This window comes from Mus pahari, chromosome 11, assembly GCF_900095145.1.
Source record: "Mus pahari chromosome 11, PAHARI_EIJ_v1.1, whole genome shotgun sequence".
Lineage (NCBI taxonomy): Eukaryota > Metazoa > Chordata > Mammalia > Rodentia > Muridae > Mus > Mus pahari.
The window spans coordinates 46,920,338-46,942,304 of NC_034600.1; the positions used below are offsets into that span (position 1 = coordinate 46,920,338).

Below are 21,967 nucleotides of genomic sequence, written 5' to 3' on the forward strand. Positions count from 1 at the left end.
AAAAAAAAAAAAAAAAATAATTTTAAAACCACAATGGCAACATCATTTTTAGAGTTTGTTGAGACCATCCAATATGCAGTCCCTAGAAGCAAGATTTACCACCAGGGCCTCCCCGAGTCTGCAAAACAGTGCCCACATATACACTTGTTGAACAAATCCAGATTTATTGAAAGTAAACATTTACATTGGCTACAATGTTAGAACTATTACAAAGCTGAATAAAAGAGGCTGAGGGAGCGATAGAAAGCAAGTGCAATAAAAAGTGAATAGAGAAAATATTTGGCCTTAGTGATCTCTTGGCAGTATTTACATTATGTACATATTGTTAAATAGTTAGAATAACTCTAAGGCACCGAAGGCTAAATAGCAGGTTGCAATACTATCCTGTGCACAAAAGTCAAGAAATCTCTTGTAAAGAAGGTTGTCAAAGAAACATAGGAGGCATACCTTAATGTTTACATAAAGGAGTGGCTGCAGTTTTAAAAATCTCAAATGATACATTAAATATTGGGCAGATTTGAAGAAACTGTTTTAGAACATTAAATGCCGTTGACTATGTAAATAAGTACTATTGATTTATTTCTTATTTTTTTATTTTTTTGCTGACTTGCTGGTAAATGGGTAATGTAATCTATTCCTCAAGACAGCTTTTTCACACTCATGGATATGTTTTGTCTAAAAGCTACTTGAAATATTTTTTGACCAACAAAAACTTAGTCTATATTTCATGGTGTGTACAAAGTCCCCAAGAAAAATGTATTGGGTAATAATATACATCAAATCCATAGATGAGCTGACAAGATTTTTGTAGGCAATAGTTGTCAACATATTTGAATATTCAGTTTGTCATTCTAGCACAGCAATTGGGGTTATTTTCTTTTGCTCTTTAAACTCTTTAACCCTTTAGTGTGCGTAACCGTTTGTGGCTCTTAAGTGATTGGACATGAAAGTGGTCCATGTAGAAAATGAACCTAACAGTGAACTAATTAACTTCTAATTGTGCCACTTAAATCCTTTGCAATAACTCGTTAACTATGTCATTAATCGCTGTGACTAAGATGCCCATGCTACTGCCGTTAGGAAGCAGCTGGCAATGTCTGTGTCTAGTATGGTCTCAACTGTTGATTTATTTGATGACTTCGGTCTCTAAAATTGTATTTGTTCCTTACTCTGGTAACCAATTCGCTTTGATAAGCAGTCACTCTTTAGTGCTGAGGTAGTGTTAGAACGACGAATTCAGCAAGCCAATAGGACAGTATGTTTCTTTAATGTGCTTCAAATGTGACCATGATATCTCTATTCATTTGGATGAGAGATGATCCAAGGTTGAGTGGCCCTTCGTGATATTAAATTACTGTGTGATGAAAGTTGTGGATGAATTTGTCCTGAATGCTTTCTGAAACTGCATGTCCTGAAACAAGTTATGATTAATGAAACTTTTACCAGTCTGGAAAGCACTGGTAAAAGTCTCAAGTGATATTAAAGATTATAGACTTCCATATTTAATGCTCACTTTTAATCAGCAGAGGAGTGGAAACTGAGTGGCCACGATGGCATATTCTTAAAATTTCCAAGGAGGAACAATCATATCATCTTGGGTTCATCTTTTATTTCCACACAGTGTTTCACAGCAACTCTAAGGATATGGCACTTTAAAATTCAAGTTTAAATAAAAAAACCTTCAAACCCAACATCTTACTGAGATGAACTACCAGCCTATCATACTCCTGGGCACATCATAGTGCTCCACCATGACACACTCTGTAGTGCTGGATTATTTACATCTCATTACATTTTTCCCTGCTTCAATTTCCAGTCATTTCATCTCTGTTTTATAGCAAAAGAAGAAGAAGGTTTCCTAATGAAATGTTTCATAAAATTAGCAACATGAGAAAGAATGGACCCTACTCTATATGACAAATGACGCTCGCTTTGTGGGTAGAACTGAGTAGTGAGGACTACAGAGCTAATATGACTGTTATGAAAGACAATGGATAGATTTCCAACGATCATTAAACTGCAATGCCATCTAAAATGTCTAGAGTCATCAAGTAAAACCACCCTAATAGGGCAACTGGGTCATAGGATGATAGTAGATTCTGAATTTTTTAGAGACCTTGAGTTTTAGAAGTAGGCTATTCACCTGCTAATGATATTAGTAGAAATTACATCCTTTAGAAATATAAGCATTTTCATTAATGTATCATAAGAGTTCCAATTTTAAAAGTTCAATAAAAGTTTTTCTCTTTTTAGAATATTTGCTTATAAAAGTTCTGATGCAATTGTGGGGAACTAATTCTGGGAAGGTAATACAACTCGATGATCATTTTAAGATATCCCATTTAATGATCATAAAATGCCCATCGCTGTGTTGTATTAAATGGGTATTAAACTACCAATTACTTTTCTACTTGGATAGGCAAATTTTCTTGTACTCTTAAATTGGCAGTAGAAGTTTTTGATGTCAGTTTTCCCTCCTCTTAATTAGCTCCCTTGAATGCAAGTACAGGTTGCCCTTCTGGTTCAGATTCTAGTACTGCATACTAACTATTAAACAAAGCCATAATTGACTAGGTCAGGGATTTTCAATTAAGCTAGGAGGCATTCTACAGACTTTTCAGGGGTTCCTCATTGGTGACTTGATAGGAGGATCCTAAGACAAGCCCCCATTTTAAATTTAGGAATTATATCTTTATATTATCATCACATGTAGAACACCCCATAAAATTACTTCCTTTTTTCTTGCCTAGAAAATATCTCAAAATATTGTTGCAATGACTTAGGAGGTCTGGTAGAAAGAAGGAAATGCTATTCTCATGCAACACAAGTCTTCAAATAACTGATCACTGAACGCTCAATAGAGGATCTAATATGCTGATATCACTCCCTAGGTCAGAGGGACAAGTCATAACAAATCAATGTTTCTTTGAGCAGACACTATTAAACTGTCTTGTATCCGAACCTCTTCAATTCTAAGTTGTTTTTTTTTTTCAGAAGTGGTGGCATTTCAATTATTTACAGTATAAGGAAAACAAATGACCAGTAAAATCTTCCAGAACTGCAACCCCTGACAAGCGTGACCCACCTCTCACCTTTTATGTCACGGGAATAAAGAGGAAAGTTATTGCACCATGACTGCAAATGATGACACGTTTGTAGTTTTTTCTGTTTACACAAAATCAGATATGAGCCTTGATTCAGGGTCTAAAGAGAGCGGCAGACTCACTAACTAAACTGTTTCCATGAATGGCCTAATTCCAAAGGTATCATTCATATAGCAAAATAAGCAATGTTAGTTAAAACTTGAAAGGCCCATGAATCTATGAAATCAAAGGAACAGAAAGGATTGGATGAGCGCATGACTCTTGATGAAGAAGTGCTGAAAGTGAGGAGAGTTTTCTCTGTAAGCTTGTGTCCTTTTAATGTAAAAGAAGCTTCAAAGTTTACCTTGTTTCTCAATACGAAAAAAATAATCAGAGGTAGCAGATGAAAAATATAAAAATACAGGTATGGTACAAATAAACTCCACTGGAAGAAATCAGAAATGTGCACTTTCTGTTAATTCTGTGGTCATTTGAGCCACCCTAGTTGACTTTCAGATGACATTTTAAATTAGTTATATTAACCAGTGAGAAATTTCATCAAACTATCGGAAAAAAAAATGAGTGTATGAGTATTTTTTGTATATGTGAATGAACTATAGTAAACTTGGCTCATATCATGGTATATGCCCAGACTTACTGCCTATTGATTATGATTTTCAGTTCACTAATGACAGAACAAAGCTATCCATCTCTGTTGTCAAAATACACGCAGCGTGAACATGCACGCATGTGTGCTCAATCACACAGCCCGAAACACGACATCTACAGATGGGTGTGTTCCAGGCCTTCTGGCATGGCACTGCCTCTGGACCCAAGTGCCGTTTTATAAGAAAAGACACGAGAATAGGAATACCCCTCCTAGGGCATTCAAATGTTGGTGTGACTCATACTGACTGAGCACACCGCCACGTGCAGACATTGTACTTATTGCAGACTGTCTGGCAGATTTAGAAGCCATTATACAACGACTTCAATTCTACTTCAGTACCCTAAAATAGCAGTATATGATACTGAATGTCCAATTAAAGGGTTTCATATAAAAATATCAGCACGAAACTGTTTTTTCAATCTGTTTATTGTGTACGCAACCCAAACTTCAGTTTAAGTGCTGCTTAATGTTTATTTACTAGATTCCATAACCCTACAATCAGTAAATCTTATACCATTTTAGGCATTTAATGAAATATTTAGAAATACTAAGAAAAGAAAAAAAATCAGTATTCAAAGGGTTAATTTTGTTTATAATAACAATAAATTATTTTGTCATCTTCTTCAGTTCAAAATCCAGCTTTGAACCCGAGGAAGGTTTTCAAATCCTGTTACAAGGGCTTCCTTTAGCCAGTCGCAGTCTGATTACCAATCACGCGGAGAATCTCTTTGTGAATACCTCCTTCTTGTGTGTTGATATTGGCATCTCCCACCTGGCCATCTTCATAGCTACAACAGAAAGCAGAAACAGGAAATGTGGACAAAGACGGTACTGTTCAAATGGCTTCAAACTCCCATTTGATTCCTAAAAGTCATCCGAGGACACCAAAGACACAAGGTAATTTGGTCGTAGTTGTATCTTGTAATGTGTGTTTAAGATGAAACTTGGTATCATTTGTTCTTTCCTGTCAGACCTTCACTTATTCCCTTCTGTCCATTTCAATGTGAAGTGCTTCATCTCCCATAAAGCACTGCCGGACTTGTAGGGACACCCACAGTGCAAGCGTCTCTCCCACCAGCTGCTGTGACATCAACTGCAAAAGAATCTAGCATCTACAACTCCATGCCCCTTGTATTCGGGGCTTCTTCAGTCCACTCATGTCTCAGCTGTCCCCTCCATCCCCTGCACTGGCTTCACGAGCTGCCCTGGCTCCCTCGCCATGGCCACCCTCTAACTACTGTGTTGCATAATCAGCACTCCAGCATTCCTTATCAACCAGACGCTTGTTCTCTGTCTGTAATGTATTTTTGTTTATGCCGGGACTTTGTATAAGACTGCAAACCAGCCTTTCAAACTTTATATGCCCCATACAGGGGAACGCTAGGGCCAAGAAGTGGGAGTGAGTGGGCAGGGGAGCAGGGTGGGAGGGAGGGTATAGGGGACATTTGGGATAGCATTTGAAATGTAAATGAAGAAAATATCTAATAAAATAAGTTAAAAAAAAAAAGACTGCAAACCAGCTAAGTTCAGCCTAGTGGCTAAATAAATAAATAAATAAATATGAAGACGTGGTTCTAAAGGACAGCAATTGCTAAGTGCTTGAGAAAGAAATAATTACATTTTAGATAATTCATTTCCTCAAATAAGCTGACTTAGGCAATAAGGACTTCCAAAGAACAAATTTTCAAACTTGAAATGATAAAATTCAGAGTGAAATAGGTGATGAATTAATTTGATGCCATAAAAATGGCCGTAAGAAAGAAGATGTAGAGAAGTGGTAATTACTTCAAAATAGATAACGCGAGGCATAAGCATAGTGTCTCAGAGATTAATGAAGGCTTCTGTCTTCTCCTTGCCATACTTACATTCTCTCGAGATAGCATGAGGTGGGAAAATAAAACACTCTCACACAGAAATGGGAACTTAGCTCCTTACATAATACACTGCTTAAACACAGAGTGATAATTCCACTTGCGTCTAGACCAAGTTCCAAGAGTGGAGCTGGCCCAGAATATTGATAAGCTTGCTTGACTCTTACCAAACAATTTTCCTTGTTTACATACAACTTGCCCTGTTTCTTCCACCCCAATGCTGTAACATTACTGTAAGATGGGGACTCATTAAAATGCCTAGCTCATAGTCCAAGCACTAATATTTTCTCAGGAAATCAAACAGTAAATGTCACATTAAGAATCAGAACATATGTGGGCTGGAGAGATGGCTAAGCAGCAAGAACACTCACTGCTCTTGCAGACTCAGGCTTGGTCTCCAGTATCTATAGCAAGTGGTTCACGGTCACCTGCATATAACGTTACTCCTAGGACATCTGACACCCCTTGAGGGGACAACTGCATGCATATGGTACACATAAGCTCAAGTAAGCACATACATATACACACATATAAAATAATAAATAAAAGCATTCCTTTACTCTAAGAATGAAAAAATGTTGAGTTGTTCAAATTGCATCAGAACATTGGGGTAGGTCGTGTAGTTATTCTTTATTGGGCAAGCGAAATGTATGATCTTATATTTAAGAAAGGGAAGGGGATTAACAGGAGGTGGAGGAGACCACGAGTGAGAATACAACTGAATGCACTGTTAGAACGCAATTGAAATGCACTGTGCATATGTACGACATGCCACAATGAAATGTTATACTAATAGAAACCCTAAGAAAAAGTCAGGCTGACTTGACTTTGTATAAACACAGATGGCATGCCCATGTTTCTTAAAAGGAGGCAGGCAGCCTCCCATAGAGGTAGATGACAGTGGTTTTCCAGGACAGACTAACTCTCCAGGATTGGGATGAGAAGAGGAGGAGGCTGGGAGAGAGATGAAGAGACAGAGACGAACATACTGCCCTGAGAGAGGCCTGGGTGCTGGGTCTTTGTGATTTCCAACTTCAGATTACCGCCTCGGTGTAGCCTTAAAGCGCCCCCTTCAGGTGGATTCACTCTCTGTTACAGACCCCAGCACATCCTATATGATCTGGACCTTCAATGAGTAGGACATGCTTAGCCTAACTGGCATGCAGCTTACACGCTATTATCTGTGCTCTGTGCAATGTGAAATGGATTGGTGATGGGATTTTTATATAAATCACTGTAATTTGCCAACTTTGGCTCAACCTTGTACATTTTCCCTCCTGACCTTAATGTTCTACTTAAGTCACAAAAATGCTGCCTGGGACTCATGGTTGATGTGCTCAGGATACATTATATCCTATGAGTAAAATACATAACATATAGCTCACCACTATATGCCTTGCATACCTCTCCCTCCCTTCTTCTTCCCTCCCTCCCTCCCTCCCTCCCCCTCCCCCTCTCTCTGTATGTGTGTGTGAGTGTCTGTCTGTCGGTCGGTCTCTTTCTGTTTCTCTGTTTCTCTGTTTCTCTGTTTCTCTGTTTCTCTGTTTCTCTCTCTCTCTCTCTCTCTCTCTCTCTCTCTCTCTCTCTCTCTCTCTTACACTGCTTCATCCCTTTGCTGCCTTTGCCTCTCCTTCCTCAGTCTCCCAGCTGAATGATTTCCTTTTCTCCTGGATATATGCGAACTCCCGCTCCCCCTTTCAGCATCTCCTAGGTTTTAACTCTCACCCGCATGCTCATTCCTAAAATATATATCTCCACGCTCCCAATCCTTGCATCTTTTGCTGATACAGTTTTCCAAAGGCATCACCAATGAAATATACCCTAGGCAGCAAAGTCGCATATACTTTTTCCATTAAAACGGATCCCTCGGGATTTTGTAGATGCCTTCATACAGTATGCACCTAATAGCTCCCGCATAAACCGTCTTTGATAAGAGTACCAATTCATAAAGAGAACTGCATGAGAGGAGGAAGCAGAGCTATTCAAAATACTATAGGGGCAAGGCAGGGGTGAGGCAGGGGCAAAGTAGCCTAGAGGTACAGAGACAGCGTACAAAACTAAAGGTGACTTCAGATGTCACCTTTGATGAGGAAGCCAGAGGAGGGCTTGAGCTCGCCTTGAGAAACAGGCACTAGGAATGCAGCTATGGGTCTGAGCGTCTGCTCGGATGCAAGGTCTGAGAACTTCAAAAGCGGAACCATGTTTCTTCTTTTCTCTTGACTTAAATTTCTGCATATCTGGCCGGGCATGGTGGCACAGGACATGATGCCCAGCACACAGGAGGAAGGGGCAGGCAGATCTTGGAGCTCGAGGCCAGCCTGGTGTACAGACTGAGTTCCAGAACAGGCAAGGCTACACAGAGAAACCTTGCCTCAAAACAACAACAACAAAAACCCAAAAATAAAAATAAAAAGTCTGCATATCAAACCTATATTATTGGTGTAAAAATCCTAACAGTTAGTAAATCTGTCATGGTACAGCAACAAAATGTCATTGAGAGCAGTGAAATTAAAAGCAAGAAGAACCAGTAACTTTTAAAATGGATTCTGTGGGAGACAGTGATAGTGCTACAGGAATGGAGGTGTTTATAGGAGAAAACAGCAAAAATAAATAAATAAATAAATAAACAAACAAATAAATATAATAGGAGCAGGTAAAATATAACAAAGTGAAAGGACACTGGAAACCGCAGCATAGACAAAAGGCACTGAGACAAAGGCATTTTAAATAATGGGTCCCTCTTGATATGCGTTGATTTTTTTTTTTTAAGGTATTGTAAAGGTATTTGAGAACAAATGGTTACTGAGCAGTTAAAATGCAGCTGTCAGTCACCCACTCCTACCTGACAAACACCATGGACACACATACAAATGGACCCACACAGTGACTGCAAGGAGGCTGGGCTAGGGAGAAGGCCATGCAGGAAGATGGAAAACAACAGGAATATGCCTTGGGCATTACCCGGTTCACACCGAGCTGATACACTGAGATGCTTCTGGAGGGAGGGAAACAAGAAGGAAGGATCGGATACGGAGTGAAAATCAGACACACAGGTGTGAGAGATGGTGCAAAGAGGTTTTAAATGATGGCTTCCACTTGGTATATATTAATTCCTTAAAGGTATTGTAAAAAAAAATACCTTTACTTTTTCAAAGGTATGGTTGAGATCTTAGAGAGCAAATAGTCAAAGATCAGTTAAAATGCAGGCCTTCGTTCTTTCCTACCCGACCAATGGCATGTATACAAAGACAAATGGAGAGAGACAGAGCGAAGGACAGAATCTCTGCTTCACCGAGGAAGACCAGATCCTCAGTCAGGAAAATCATAGCACAACGGTTGAAGTTTGGTACCCGAGGCAGGAAACCAAAAGCAATGGTGGGGCTAAGCAGCTACACACCAGACCTCTACCCGCATGGCACATAAACCCTGCAGAGAACAGATTGGCCTGTGAAGCACTGAAGACTCTCAAGGGTAAGAGGCGGCTGCCATGGACTGTGAGGAGGTGACAGGGCAGCTTAGAGCTAGGAAAGGGATCTTGCTTGGGGACAGACCGGGTTCACTCAGAGGTCAGAGATCAAACAACCCAATCAGCATTTGTGTTCACACAGGGGAAGCCTTCCATGGCAAAGGCGAGGTTCTGGCATCTAATTCTCCAAGCAAATTGCTTCCTATCAAAGTCTACAGTTGAACAGTGTCCACCTTTTATAAACACATCACTAAAGATGATGTTAATATTACCTGATGGTCATTATGCATTTCCTATCTTATACATTCTTCTTATATCAGCCTAAAACTTTTCAAACTTAAAAAAAAAAAACAAAAAACAAAAGCAAAACCTAAGTAAAAACCATATATAATCCCTGCACTTGGAAAGCTGAAGCAGGAGGATTATGGCTGAGTTCAAAAGCATCATGGTAGTGAGAAGCTGTTTCACAAAGCCAAAATTTAAAACAAGTTACTGACCATTGGGTAAAACCAAATACAGAGAGCTGCGTGGAGGTGGGGCAGAGAAAGAGAAGGGAAAGAAATTTTACTCAAAGGGCTTTTTATCAGTCTGAAGGCTAATGGATTAAATTTTAAGACTAAGCTCTGCCATGTGCCACAGGAGAGCCAAGACACCAGTCTTCTTGTCCCATTTTCAAGAAAATTTTATCATGAGGAGATATTTGAACTGGACGAAGGCCCCATCTTCTGCAGACAAATGTTTTATGTGATCCTTCCTGACATTATACCTGAGACCTTGCTAAAACTTCTTTAAATAAGACAAATATTATAGACTGGGTTATTGCCTAATGGTTAATTTCATCCTCACTGAATTACTCTTTCCTAGCTGCTACACTCATAAGGGAGGCACAACCCTGTGGTTGTGTCTTTTATAAAGGAAGAGACTAAAAGCTGTAATCAGAATGTACAATAACGACAATGCATTTTCTCCGTGGTGTGTGGCGTGTTCTGAATTTATCAGTCTTACCTAATGAGTTCCATCTTCTGAGGGTGAAAAAAAAAGACATCTCATTGTGTTTACAAAGCAATGAAATTTACCTTAATAAAGATTTCCCCTGTGAATCATTTTGAAAGCATATTTTCATCAGGCAGCTTCACTTCTCTGTTCACTATTGTGGAGAACAAGAGTTCTTTCCTCCTATAATTAATCCTCTACATGTGTTTTATGTACCGTTTATGAAAATATAAAAAAGTCACATTGAGAACTGAGCTACTTCTGCATGTAAGGCTGTCTGTTCTGTTCAATAATAAATCTGAATTTTTGTAAGCTACAAAAGAACAGACTACAGGAAAAGACCCTGGATTTATCCTTTTATCAACATCTCAAGCTTACTAGATAGATAAGGTAATTCTGTAATTGACGCTTAGTCAAGAAAAATGAGAATGTTTTATGAGCTTTGTACTAGAGACTTACATTGACTTAATCTCCAAATAATCTTGTAATGTAATGTATACTAACAGCTTTCCTAGTAGCTCACAGGCCCTGAGTCCTTCTCGCTGTCATTTGTCCCTCCTAAGCTGACCTGTATAGACTTCAGTCATGAGCCCCACTGGCCTCCACTAAGAGTAGAGTTTGGTCAAGTAGGGGTCCTGCCAAAGGACCTCTTGTTGACTCAGCCATCTGAACCTGACAATGTAGAACAATCCTACTGCTATTATATCCAAAATACTACTCTAGATGTGCTGAGGCCCCACAGCTATACCTTTGCAAATCATCTAATTGTGGGTAATAAAAGTACCAATGTTCTTTGTGAGCCATCTGCTTGCTGTTGAGTCTCTAAGTGATGCAGGTAGGCATACTGTTCTCATTTTGTTGATGAAGCTTAGAGAGGTTATACAACTTGGTGATTGTTCTTCCTAATTTCTGTTTTGTTGAAACTCAAAACTCCCTGATGAAACCAGGAATTCTAGCTGTTATACCCATTTCCTGTGAAACCTGGAGCCAGTGAATAAATACCGTGAGAAAATCAGTTTCCATAGAATCTCTCCTTGTGGACAAGCTGTCCACATGCTCTTGGATCCAAACATGAAACACATGTGTCCTGTGGATCTATAATGGATTGTATGAATTTTAATGCCATTGCATTGACATACTTACAAAAGAACTCAGATCACTTTTCAATTTGTTTTCAGATACTCCATAAACTATAAAACCAACAACTCGGCTCATTCTTAAAAATTCTTTCTGTGCCTAGGTCTGGAAAGAGTTATGGCCAGGCAGGGGAAGTGGGACTACAGATACAAAGATGGAGTGAAGACTCAGGCTGGCTGACTGCATCCATGGATTTGGAATGAAGACAATGATTTTCTATTCGTGTGCCAACAAATACGCAGGAAAACATGCAATATCTTGCCAGCCTATATACAATGAAATGTACATTCATTTTATAGAACATTTTCATTATTGTTTTCTCTGTCCCCGAGTCTAAAATCTTTTTATCATTAAAGCATATATAGATAGTTTTCCTTTAGTTCTTATAGGTTAACAGCAAGTAACCATCACTAACCTCAATAAGCTTACTGAGATGTATCAATCATTAGACTCATGCGATGTTCTATTATTTGTTTATTATATTTGGCAGCTAAAGTGAACAAATAATACTGCAGTCAGTCTTTCATTTGTAGAAAGCATAGTAACGTACAGATCTGAGCATGTAGACTTACACAAAAAAGAATCTTGTACAGACATGATCCGTGTTCGGGACAACCCATATCTCGCCATGTTTGTGCAGATCAGGTGACGTGATCACTGAAAGTGGAAGACATAATTAAAGATCTATTTCACTCGAAAGGAACAGGAATCCATTTAAGTAACTATCGTCTTTCTCTCTGAAATCTAAAGGCAAAAAGAGCTGTCCAGAGGAACATATAATGCATACCTAACCATATCAGCTATCAATAAATGGAAATGAAATCAACAAAAGGCCACTTCGCCATTGAGGAAATCATTTGACTGCTATCAGAAACAAATGGGCCCTGAAAGCACAGACAGCAACTTACTGTCACACATAACAGTCAGGTGTGGGACACGTGAGCCAGACACTAGAGGATAAGGAAAGTCTTAATTCAGAAAGAGAAGATGACTTGAAGCCAGTCAGACATTAGAGCAAGAACAAAGAAGAGCCTACGGTCTTCCAAACTACCTCTCAATCTTTCTGCACCAAGTTCAGAATGAAATGCCTCCCCTGGAGTGATGGGAAGTCCTATCATGTTTTCTTCTTGGTGCATGGCTCGTTCAAGGTTTTCATTATCTTACATAGACAAGCACCAACTTGAAGAGGAAATATCACAACTATGAATGAGAATTACACTATCTGAAAGCTGGGTTAGGTTTGGAAAGTCTGCCAGGAACAATATGGCCCTGTCTGAACCCACGCCAGTTCTGCACTTTGGCTTTAGCCTGTATGATCTCATGTATGCTCATTTCCCACTGTGCCCTCTGAGATGGTCTTAAGGAACAATACTCCACTATTTCATCATGAACTCTCTGTAAACACACTTCAGTTCTGAAATACAAGGCTAGGATGTAAGGCTCAGGCACTCACCTTCACATAAGGCTATGCATTTCAAGTTACGGCTTTGCAGGAACTGGGATTGCTGTCCTTTTTTCTGAGACTAAATCATAAAACAATTGGAAAATTACAGTTAAAATTAAAATGGGGCACTCTAGTAAGCATCAACAACCAGAGCTTGTCATTAATAAGCATGAACCAATAAGGCAGTAGTGGAGAGTTATCTACCACCATCTATGCAGTCTTTTAACCTCCAGCTGTTTTTTTTTTTTTTGTTGCATCGTTTGATGTATGTAAATAATCTCTGTCAAGTCCTTCATAAGGCCACTGACCTGAAGCAATGTTAAAACAGAGTTCAGTAGTCTCAGAACATATAAGTAGAATTTGGACTTAGTTTTACTGGTGAGGCCGACAAATTTATATCAAGGCAAACAATGAAGTTTGCATGATGTTTTCAAACATTAGAATCAACCGCTCTAGATGATACAACCAGCCCAACGGACCCACATTTACAGCGACATTTACTGGAGCCACAGAGGTCTCAAAGCACTCCCTCCAGGTTTACTTTCAGATTTTAGATGAGCAAAGTTTATTCTTCATCAGATGGGTTTCCGTTTCCTGACTACATTCTTACACTCTCACGAGAGCATGAGATTTAGCCCCACTCTTCTCTGTCTGGAGTGTTCTTTCTCTCAAGAGACATGTGACTCACGGTGTCTCCATCTCCAGTGCTATACTCAAAGGCAATCCTTCTCAGAAGGATTTTCTCCTGCCCATGCCATGGAGCACTCGTTCCAGTATTAGCTTGTCTATAACATTAAACAGACCTTTCTGTGAGCTATTGTTCTTCCTCAATTAATAGTCCACTGACTTAAGCATGTTTAGAGTTTGTTTTGTAAAGAGGACAGGAGAAGTAATGATTCTTGTAGTACAGTGAGACACCAGGATGTGTGTGTGTGTGTGTGTGTGTGTGTGTATGTGTGTGTGTGTGTGTGTTCATGAATGTATATTATCACCTACAAGCAAAGAGAGTTTTGCAGGTAGGGTGAGTTTGACTCCCTTATGAGTAATGACCACTTAAAGTACATTTGGGGGGTTTAATAATCCTCAGTATTTATTGACATCCAGCTGTCTACTGAAGCTGCAGTTCACTGTTCGCCCCTGACTTGTGAGTGGCCACAGTACCTGTGATGCACTGCTGCTTTTACTACTGGAAGCTGGCTCGTCCTTGGTTGACACCTTCTGCTTCTTGTTCATCCCTGAAAAACATCAGCACAGTAGTAACTCAGAGACAAGGCTGACTGAGGCAAACGAATGTACAGTCGACGAATACCAAAAGCTGTACTGTATGCTGAAGTCTAATCATACTGTGCTAGACACAGACATGACAGGCTCATGAGGCAACAGCTATTTGTACCCCAGACTCCGGAGCTGATGGTCTAAAGGTCTGAGAAATCCCAGAAGGGTTATAATCCCAGAAGGGTTCTCTGTTTGTTCTTGGCATTGAAAATAGGGACAGAAAATTATTTTGTATATACTATAACTAGAGTACTTACAGAAGTTGATTTAACTTACAGAAGTTGATTTAAAAATGTTTAGTGAATTACAATTAACTCCCATCTATATTGTCTGTTGAGTACTATGATAAGATACAGAGTGGAAAATTTGGACAGGAGAAAAGAGAGATTTCACCATGGCATTGTAAATTGCTAATATACACTCGCTTCTATGTAGAAATTACCATCTTTCTAACTCAAACAACTATATATTCTTTTGTCTGTGCTCAATCATAAATTTTAGCTTTTGCTCTATTGAAGTCATGCTATGACGTTCTGCTGTGAAATATTTTTAAAAAAGAGAACCAATGCATATTTCATTGTAGACTATGCAAAATCTAAATCTACGAGAATGTTCAGCATACTAACACACCAGAAACTGAGAAATTCTTGAACATCAATGAGTATCTTGGCGGCAGGAGCAGAGCTGCTCAGAAATTTGCAAAGCAAGGTTTTCTAACCTTTTCTAAGCCAGACATTCTCTGGAAGTTGCACAGGAGGGTGGGAACTGACCTGATATGTAGTACGGGCTTGGGGGGGGGGGAGATGGCAAAGTATTGCATGCAGGGTTATTCTACAGTCTAGGGTCTATGTCTTCAGACTTCAAAACTAACCACAACTTCATCTATCTCTGGGTATTTTACAGCCCTACCCTCTACCCCAACCTGGGCTATGGACAGAACTCAAGGTCTCTATCACCCAAGTCCTTGATTCCTCCTTTTTAGAAATCTGTCAAGAGCCTTCAGATTCTGATGAAAGCTGTAGACTCTCCTAGATAAGTGCACATGCAAAGACAAAATTTCACATCCGTTCAGTCTGTACCAAGTCTTCTCCCAACTGTTTCTACGATCCCATTTAAGGACTCTGCATTAGCATAAAAAGTAGAAATCAAAAAATTTGATTTTTTTGTTGTGGTCATTTTTGCTATCTATGCTGATGATGTATAATTTAGCTAAACAGTATTTAGTTTTAAATCTGATTTTAGTTATTTCCTGTTGCCTGTCACAATACTATTTTGTCCGTCTGACACTTATATTTAGTGCTATGTTGATATCTCAGAATAACAGTATTTCCTTTTTTAGTAATTTATTTATTCACTTTTCATTCCAATATCAGCCCCCCTCCTCCTAGTACCCCCCTTACAGATTCCCCTCCAGATCCTCCCCCACTCCGCCTTCCCCTTCTCCTCTGAGATGGGGGAGAGTCCTTCCTATATCACCTCTTTCACCACTACCCCTATACCCCTACACATTAAGTCACTGCAGGACTGGGCCCATCCTATACCACTGAGGTCAAACAAAGCAGGCCAGTTAGGGAAATGGGATCCACAAACACAACCCCTCACCCCCACCCCCATTTATAACAGTATTTCTGAATTACTTGTTTTGTTACAATGTAACAGATAATGTATATATATAATCTCACATGACTTGAGAAACAAGATGAGAAAAGCCACACAAAAGGTACCTGATGGATCAGCCATATCTAGGCAACTGGGTGTAATCCAGTTCAATTCCACCCACCAGGTGTCAGGCCTGGGGTCAGGCTTTCTTAAGACAACCAGAACAACCCATCTCCCAGTTGAGTGCTACACAATGAATGCTTTGAGAAACTGAAAAATTACATGATAATCTGATTCACTAGATTCACTGATGTGAAGATCCTAGGGACAGAATAAAGGGCTGTTTCCTCTTAAGTAGGTAAGTCAACTTGCCAAGCAACAGTAGTCAGGTGGTAACATAACATCGTACTTAACTCTGCCTAACTACAACTCTTCATTATATATTTATAGTTCCCATCTTTTGCTATCTAAAATTGTACATTTTTTTGTCCATCAGCATTTTATTGTCTTTTTGATAACTGATATTTCTAAGTCTATGTTTTAAGTATTCAATTTATGTCACCACTAAAAAGCAACTTACTGTGGTTGAATTTACACAGACCTTGACTAATGAGCAGACAGATGGGCCAGGATAATGGTCTCCTAGTTAACAGACTTCTCTAAGTATCATTTCCTGCAGTTTGGAAATACTAAGATTTAGCATTCAGGATCCATGTGTAAAACATTCCCTGGAAATGTGCAATGTGATCATGTCACACACGCACACGCACACCTGCTGTAGAAGTAGTTAAAGAATCAAATACTAAGATTTTAGGGCAATCTTGAGAAATTGCTATTTGCTTTTTTTAAAATTCTGATTTGAATCTGTTTACAAAATGTTTAATTACTCTATAGTCAAAATTTAAAAACACAAAGATGCACTAATCATAAATTCCACTACATGAGGAATTGTTCAATGCCAATAAACAGGAGATCATTGTTTCCATGTTTAAATTTTTCCAGGCTCCCTACAACATATGCTTTCAGTTTACCTCTGCTATCCTCCATCCCACAAAGTAGTAACTCTGAAATTAAAAATGAAATGCAGGATTACCTGAGTAACCAAACGATATGCTCGACATTGGGCTAAGATAGATCCCACTTCCGTACATTGCACCGTGGAGCTACAACATGGAATGTAAGACAGAGAAAGACATCATCGGTCAGTGCTTTGAATTAACATCATACAAAAGAGGGCAGTCGGTTTCATGTTGGAACATTAGGTCTAACTCAAATGACAGGACACTTAGGCTGGGTCAGATATAAGAAGAGCACCACCATCTCCTTTGGAACAAATTGATAAAGGGAAAAAAAAGGGGGTGGGGGGAGACAAAGAATGCTCTCCACTTGACCAGTAATAAAAAGAGTCACTAATCACAAAGGACTATGTGCAGTTCCTTCTTCTAATGAATCTAAAATTCTAAAAGCAAAACTTGCTGAAGAGACTGAAGAAGCATTCTCAGGAACACTCCAAGTTGTAATATGAACATAGTTCACCATGTACCTCATCTGCCAGTCCACTCTTGCACAGTGTTTCAAGTTAAAAGGAGTTTCGTTATGTGAAACATTTCAAGTGGTAGAAAGAGGAACTCCTCAGAACATTTAAAATTCTTCCATCTCATTTCTATATTCTAGCATCTTTACATGCCAGTCCTAAGAACTTGGTACCAAATCAACGGGTTTAAGCTTGCAGACATGCAGAGTTAATTCTGTCCCCCGTGTTGTTACTGTACAGTGACAACTGGCTCAGGTGACTGGGTCAGACTGTTTCTTTTCTTGTTTCTTTGTGCTAAGGAACATTAGGTCTAACTCAAATGGGCCAAATGTAATTTGGACTTATGGACTTGAAGAGGAATAAGCAAATTTAAGGCACGCTGAGGCACAGTACTAAAGAAATATTAGAGAAATGTATGGAAAGTACAGTTTTACTTTCTGCACAGTCTTATTTTAGTTCTTATTTTCTGACTTGCACTTTTTCTCCTAGGATTCCTTCACTGTCAGGCATCACTCAATTTTGATTCAGTTATTTTGTGAAAATGCATTTATCTTTATTAGAAACTCCAGATAATATTTTAAATAAATGCATTAGAGCGCAACATCTCCCCATTAAGGATGAATGGACTCTTACTAAAACATGCAAAATGACGTTACCTGCAGACGCGTGTTAGAGGCAACAACCAGACCATTCCTCAGGATAGAGTGCCAGTTTTCAATGTGAGAGCCACTAAAACACAAGGGGGGGGGGAGGCAAAGGCACAAAGTCAGGTGTCTCTACAGTTGGTCTTCACTTAAGAAGAACTTCTGGGATGTTTCTGGAAGTTCTGAGTTTCCAAGTTGAATATCCAAATGGCTGATTTGTCAGTCAGTGTCAAGCTCAGAGAAAGTGTTTTCTTTCCCTTCACCTCTGGAAGTTAGGACAATGGGAAGACTGGAAGACGGGGTGAAGCCCACCCTCCCTCGCAGCCATACTCACTGAAATGCAAAGGTACTCCCAAAGAGTTTCTTGGCAGCTCTGAAGTTGGACTCTTTGGCTGGTGGACTGCTGAGAAGGAGGAACTGGTGTGGAGTGTGCATGAACTTCAGTTGCTGCCAGGCAAAGGAATAAAAAGTGATGTCATGTCAACATTTTACCAGCTTAGGAATCGGATCATGCAAGTTATCTAACTTCCAAACAGAGAAATTTTACACTAATAACTTTATATATATGTTATGAAATCTGCTTAAGTTAGACCTCACATGGGATCACCCATGGAAAGTGACTTCTTTGGGCTAGCCAGAAAGCAAGAGGTGGCAGACAAGCCCAAGACACTGATACTTAAGAGTCCACTGTGCTGTCCTGCTCGCACTGGACTGCTCTTGAGGACATTTGTCAGATGAAATGCTTGGCATGACTCCCTAACTCTTTCCCTTTCAGCTTGGATACGTACCTAGGAACATGAAGCACTCTTCCATGCGGAGAGATTTGAAAATAAGGAGAGAAGAGTTTTCAGTGTGCTCTTAGGTGGTGTTGCGCACTGCCATCAGGGACCACTAGCTTCTCAGAAAGATTGATTAAACACTACTTAGGCTGATAAGCAAAAAGTTTGAATCCAGCATCTCACAGATGGAAAGGCAGAACTCTGGTGGCACAATCTCTCCCTAGACATCACTTTTCAAACTCATATAGGAAGACTACGTTCTCTCAGATTGATGCTTTTTAATTCATTTCACATAGGTTTGATGTCTCTAAAGGGTTTGCAGCTCATGTACAAACGGAAACTGAAGAATTGAGCTGGGTCATATCTACCTTTGGACAAGCTGCCTGAGAACCACAGTGGGCAGTCCTTCCAGCTAACAACACAGTCTCCCATTTATATGAAAATATAACTTACCCTGTTGACTGGCAGTTTCACAATATGTGACCTGTTACTTGAGATGACCCTGAAATTGAAATGATCAATCAGTCACAACCATGTGGCAAATATCTTGACTGTCTTGCATGATAATCAGCAAATGATGGACTTGTAGTTTCGCCGTGCCACAAACAAAATTCAGTAATGCTTTTCAGTTGATTACATAAGTTTGGTTTACTTACTAACACAATCTAAGGAGCTTACATAACAACAACAACAACAAAAGATGCTTTCATCAGAGAAAACTCACTGGGAAAGTAGTACTGTAAAACTTGTGAAGATGTCATCTTTAAAAAGCACAACCGTAAATATTAACAACATGAACATTTTTGGAGATTTAGTGCTCTCAAATAATGGGACTCTACCGATGTTATTCATGGACCTGATCATTTGGTTTCCAATATCTCCTGAAGAATGGCTTTTAATAAATATTCCCTTTGTGGAATATCTTTGATATCTTTGTTGATATCTTTGAGTTGACAGAGTTGACAGTGGCTCATCCACAAAAGTCAACATACTTGACACTGAGATTGACCATTTTAACCCAGGTGCTTGAAACCATGAATACACATAGTCTACCGTTGTTTAAAATAGAAGAGGAGTCTACAAAATGTTTGACCAATAAATCACCTTTAGGAAGGCAAACTAAAGACATGCTGGGGGGGGGGCGGTGTAGGTGGAGAATAACCAGTGCATAATGGGATGCTGTACTTCACCCTCTAGTGCAGTAGCTTTACTGGACCCAAAGGCAGAAAGATAAAATCATTATATTCTTTCAAATGTGCTTCTATCTCTTTTTCTAAGCATGATTTCCTCAATATCTGGGCTTTGCCCACATCTGAGCCTTCTTCACTCCTTCCTGAAAGTTTTCTGCCTACCACATAGCTGCCTGACCACCATATATCTGACTTCAATGCCAGCTTACAAGGCATGGTCTATCTTTGTTTTGCTCAGCTTTCCTGTCCTGTCCTGTCCCCACTGTCCCCCAGCTTCTGCTTGAGTCCCTTCTTGAATTCCTTTATTAATGAGTCAAAGTGCCCTAACTCTGGACCCTAATTTCCCCTGTGTCATCTGGTGAGCAATCTGGGACCTCAAAATTCTAGTTTTCTATTTTTCTACTTTAACCTTAAGTATGATGCGAAAAATATGAGACTTTAAAAATGTCATTTTTCTACACCTATCAGTAGTTTAATAACAGATACTCATGTATCAGGCAGATTTTTTAAACTAAAGTTTGTCATAATCTTATTAGATTGTATGCTCTATGACATTTTACTAACCAAAAGTAATCAGAGTCCTGAAGAACCTGGACTCTTGTCAATTGATGACAGGTTTTTTGTTTGTTTTGTTTTGTTTTTTATTATCTTTAACCTTTTTTTTTTTTATATACATCCAGTTGTTTTCCCCCTCCCAGTTCACCCTCCTCAGTTCCTTATCCACTGCTTGTCACGCCCAGTGCTTATACAGACCCATCTCTTTATAATATGTATATTTTGCTACTTCATGATAACCATGGTAATTTTATTTAAGTGATTTCAGAAAAGCCATGCATACGAAACCCTTATAAACTCTTATTGTCTATCTAGTCTTTGAAGATGAAAAAGGAAAAATTGATTGAAGCAGGCATCAAAGCAAAGTGTATTCTTCAGGTCGCCCCTCCTCTCTGTTGCAGAGTCCTCCTAGAATCCAGGCTGGGGCTAAATGTTGTGTTCCTCACCAAGGCCCACCCTTAAACTATATATCTTCTGCAGTGGTCAAGCAGAGAGTCAGACAAATTTCCCTATTCTTGTTAAGGAATCAAAATATCTAAAGCATATTGAGATTTTTTTTTCAATGAAAAGGACTGAAAGGAATTAAGTTTTATCACCAAGTCCTCACTGAACTAGAAAATTAAATGAACCAAAATGCTTTCAGCACATAATCTAATTAAGCATATCCTTTAAGACTGTAAACTAACCGCTGTCAAATGCATTGTGTGCTCCTACTTGTGCATACAACAGCATCTTCCTCCTCTTGTGATGTACTAGTTTTAATTAAAGCGAGAGTCATTAAGGACTCTTGGGTGGGAAAAAAAATCACCAGGTATCACAGGCTTGTATAACTGTGGCTTTGCAGGGCTTATGAAATAGTCCCTCTTCCTTAGAAGCAGAAAGAGCTACTGATTTTTATTAAGAAAAAAACTATGGTCTTATACCATTGCAGAAGTGGATGAGCAAGGGGGTCCTGTTTATCCATCTGCTTCTTGATTTCCAGATAGGGTGCCTGAAAGATAAAATTACATTCCTTCATTTTTCTTTAAAATGTACTTCTCCCTCCCACCCCCAAACAACAAGAAAATCAGATTAAGTGATATAGCCTAGTCTAGCTAAAGCAAAACCTGTCTAGACTTGGCATGGGAATAGCCAATTATCTTCTTCACACAAGGGGAAGGGAATCATGAACAGACTTGCAGCCTAGCTTTAAGAGACTTGACCAACAGGGGAGCCCAAGAGACACCTAAAACAATATGGGCTATTACTGTTGCCCTTGGTTATTTCTCAGAAGTCAGAGGTTTTTGTTGAAGACACTGTGAACTTTGGAGAAAGGACTCAGAGGATTTGAGTTGTATCTGACCTGAAAGCTTGTTCTCTGAGGACTAGCTTTTATAGTACCAAATGGTGTTATTAAACTGCCAAGGGAGAAAAGCAACCAATAGTCCACCCCTGCTGTGAAGCCCGTGAACCACAACAATAACCCAGCATTACAAGATATCCCTACTGGTGCAATAGTATCTTGATAATAACCAATAGTGGTCTGGGCTTAAGGCCTCTTAAAAAAGAGAGCATTTATCCCTGGTATTGGAAACCAAACCAACTACCCATGCCTTGTGAGGTCCTGCATTTTAGAGGGGAACATGCTGCTGCCACTTTCCCAAACCAATATAATGTCTAACTTCATTCTGAATACTGACTTACACCCTTAGGTAACTGTAGCGTTCTCTGTCTCTGTCTCTCTCTCT

At 39.3% G+C, this 21,967-nt stretch overlaps 1 protein-coding gene across 2 annotated transcripts in view; it reads right to left on the reverse strand.

Annotated features, from left to right (window-relative positions):
• Positions 1–4,163: 4,163 nt before the first annotated feature.
• Parp8 (poly(ADP-ribose) polymerase family member 8) overlaps positions 4,164–21,967 on the reverse strand; it is a 167,590-nt gene continuing 149,786 nt past the window's right edge. For both annotated transcript variants that reach the window (XM_021208723.2, XM_029543922.1), the window contains 9 exons: positions 21,164–21,231; positions 18,949–18,997; positions 18,051–18,163; positions 17,729–17,801; positions 16,632–16,701; positions 13,826–13,899; positions 12,674–12,743; positions 11,793–11,877; positions 4,164–4,541 (listed from right to left, as the gene is read on the reverse strand). In XM_021208723.2, coding sequence (XP_021064382.1) covers positions 4,439–4,541; positions 11,793–11,877; positions 12,674–12,743; positions 13,826–13,899; positions 16,632–16,701; positions 17,729–17,801; positions 18,051–18,163; positions 18,949–18,997; positions 21,164–21,231 — 705 coding nt within the window. In that variant the 3' untranslated portion in view covers positions 4,164–4,438. The remainder of the gene's footprint in view (positions 4,542–11,792; positions 11,878–12,673; positions 12,744–13,825; positions 13,900–16,631; positions 16,702–17,728; positions 17,802–18,050; positions 18,164–18,948; positions 18,998–21,163; positions 21,232–21,967) is intronic.